Source organism: Lygodium microphyllum, chromosome 13 (genome assembly GCF_053477565.2).
Source record: "Lygodium microphyllum isolate KBCC chromosome 13, Lygodium_microphyllum_v1.1.10, whole genome shotgun sequence".
NCBI classification, from domain to species: domain Eukaryota; kingdom Viridiplantae; phylum Streptophyta; class Polypodiopsida; order Schizaeales; family Lygodiaceae; genus Lygodium; species Lygodium microphyllum.
The window spans coordinates 111015282-111017233 of NC_141147.1; the positions used below are offsets into that span (position 1 = coordinate 111015282).

Here is a 1952-nt window from a genome sequence, read left to right on the forward strand (position 1 = left end):
GCCTTGTACTTCATCTTACTCTATGGTTGTACGATAGTGCACAACATTGCTTATGTAGTATATATTAAATGGGCACAACAAGGGAGAACGCTTAGTTATATGTAACTCTCTACAAACTTGGGCGACCTCGTTAATGTTAATATATATAGAATTGTCATCCTGGCATGTTAATAGAATGTTCAGACAAGTTTGAGCATTCTAAACTCTTAGAATCCTTTTATGAGTGGCATAAAAAAGAAGTAAAAGATGCAACGCCTTTTCTGACTACTGTGTCGTGTAATTGTCGACAATGAGAACTCTTCACTCAATGACTCATGACAAACAATTTTGCAAGCATGATCAGAGCTTATTTATTTATCGATGATCGGAGGCAATGTTTACAAATATCATAGCATCCTTCTGCGAAAAAAAATGCACGCATGAGATCATGCTCACCATATTACAGTAGTTACAGCATCGCAACTCACCAGAAGATATTGGCAGGCATGCCAAGTAGACACATGCGTCACCGATACATACATCCATATGTACCGTCGTTGTTATGCAATTTAAACACAAAATTGGAGGTTTCCGTTATTGTTGGAAATGCAGTTGTTCAGGTCCAGGTTTGTTTGGATGAGGCTACCGCTGGTGGATATGCAGTTGGCGGTCAGAGTGTTTGCGCCGTTTAGGCCTACATTGGAGCAACTTGCAGCAAAGTTGGCGCCAGGGCATACAAGTTGGCCATCATTATTGCTTATTTTAGCGTTCAGATCAATTGATGTGCTCACATCGTTCCCATTCACGGCTACACAAATGGCGCTGAGTATGGTCCCTGACACACCTTCATTGGAGCAGGATGCAGCGTAGTCACATGACTGTAAAACACCGAAAGGAGTCAGTAAAACATTTGCCTGACGTTCCCAGTAGCCAACTATGCTTCAAGATGATTATAAGCTGTCATATTCTGCCTGTACATGCTTTGTGCTCGAGTCAGCGGCGAACTCCGTTAACAATGACTATAAATGCAAATTAGACATGTTACACGACTTGTTCGTAGTTTCAAGCTCGGAGCAATCAGAATAATATTAATAGAAGTAGTAGTGCTGCTACAGTGCACAAACTTGGTGGTAGAGTGTCAAACAACCAAGCTAATTAGGTGTTCACGGTCCTTTTAACTAGCAGAAGTAATTGGACTCACGGCATGCGCGCCTGCGGCCAGGCCGCAAAGGATCACAAGAAGCACGAGCTGGCCGACGTTTGCATAAGCAATGCTGAAGGCAGCCATTGGGAGCAGGTGGGATTAGAAGAACGACAACACGGCAATGTACGATATGTGTTACAAGAACGACAAGGCGATGTACGAAATGTGTGAATACATAAAACATCGAAAGGCATACCCTTGCTTTTATAACGAAACTCGGCAATGTGCCGGCTCTCATTTTCAAAGGGATTACCGATAAATAAGAAGCATGTGGATGTGGATGTGGATGTGATGTGGAAGATACTGATAATCAGCCACGTCTTTAATTCCAAGGTCAAAGACGTAGGTGATGTGTGTGGATGCGTGGAGGGTGCAGGGACCAGCCTGGCGGCTTTGAGCCCAAGTTAGCTTTACAGAGAAAGTTTTGTCCCGAAGTGGAAGCAGTCCACTCTGGACCCAAGTCCAAACTTACTTTAACAGGAAACAACCATAGCAATACGATTTACTGCTTCCTTTAACAGGATTTCCATGGAGTCCATAGTCCATACAAGAAATCAGTGGGAATCCTGAATGGCTCTTTAACAAGTTCAGCCTGGGATATATCCCAAACCACGCAAAATCAGCACACGACTCCTCGACATACACGAGTCTAGACGCAGATCAGAGATCAGAGTCATGCATGCACATGGATGCCATTGAAGCCATACATTTACTGAATATCGTCCAATATATATATATATATATTGGACGATATTCAGTAAATGTAGCG

At 42.9% G+C, this 1952-nt stretch overlaps 1 protein-coding gene across 1 annotated transcript; it reads right to left on the reverse strand.

The window, feature by feature from the left end:
* Positions 1–334: 334 nt before the first annotated feature.
* LOC148027055 (uncharacterized) lies at positions 335–1374 on the reverse strand. Its single transcript, XM_087690566.1, has 2 exons — positions 1181–1374; positions 335–857 (listed from the first exon to the last, which is right to left on the reverse strand). The coding sequence occupies exons 1-2, from the start codon at positions 1265–1267 to the stop codon at positions 549–551; spliced, it is 396 nt and encodes a 131-aa protein (XP_087546692.1). The 5' UTR covers positions 1268–1374; the 3' UTR covers positions 335–548.
* Between the last annotated feature and the right edge of the window lie 578 nt (positions 1375–1952).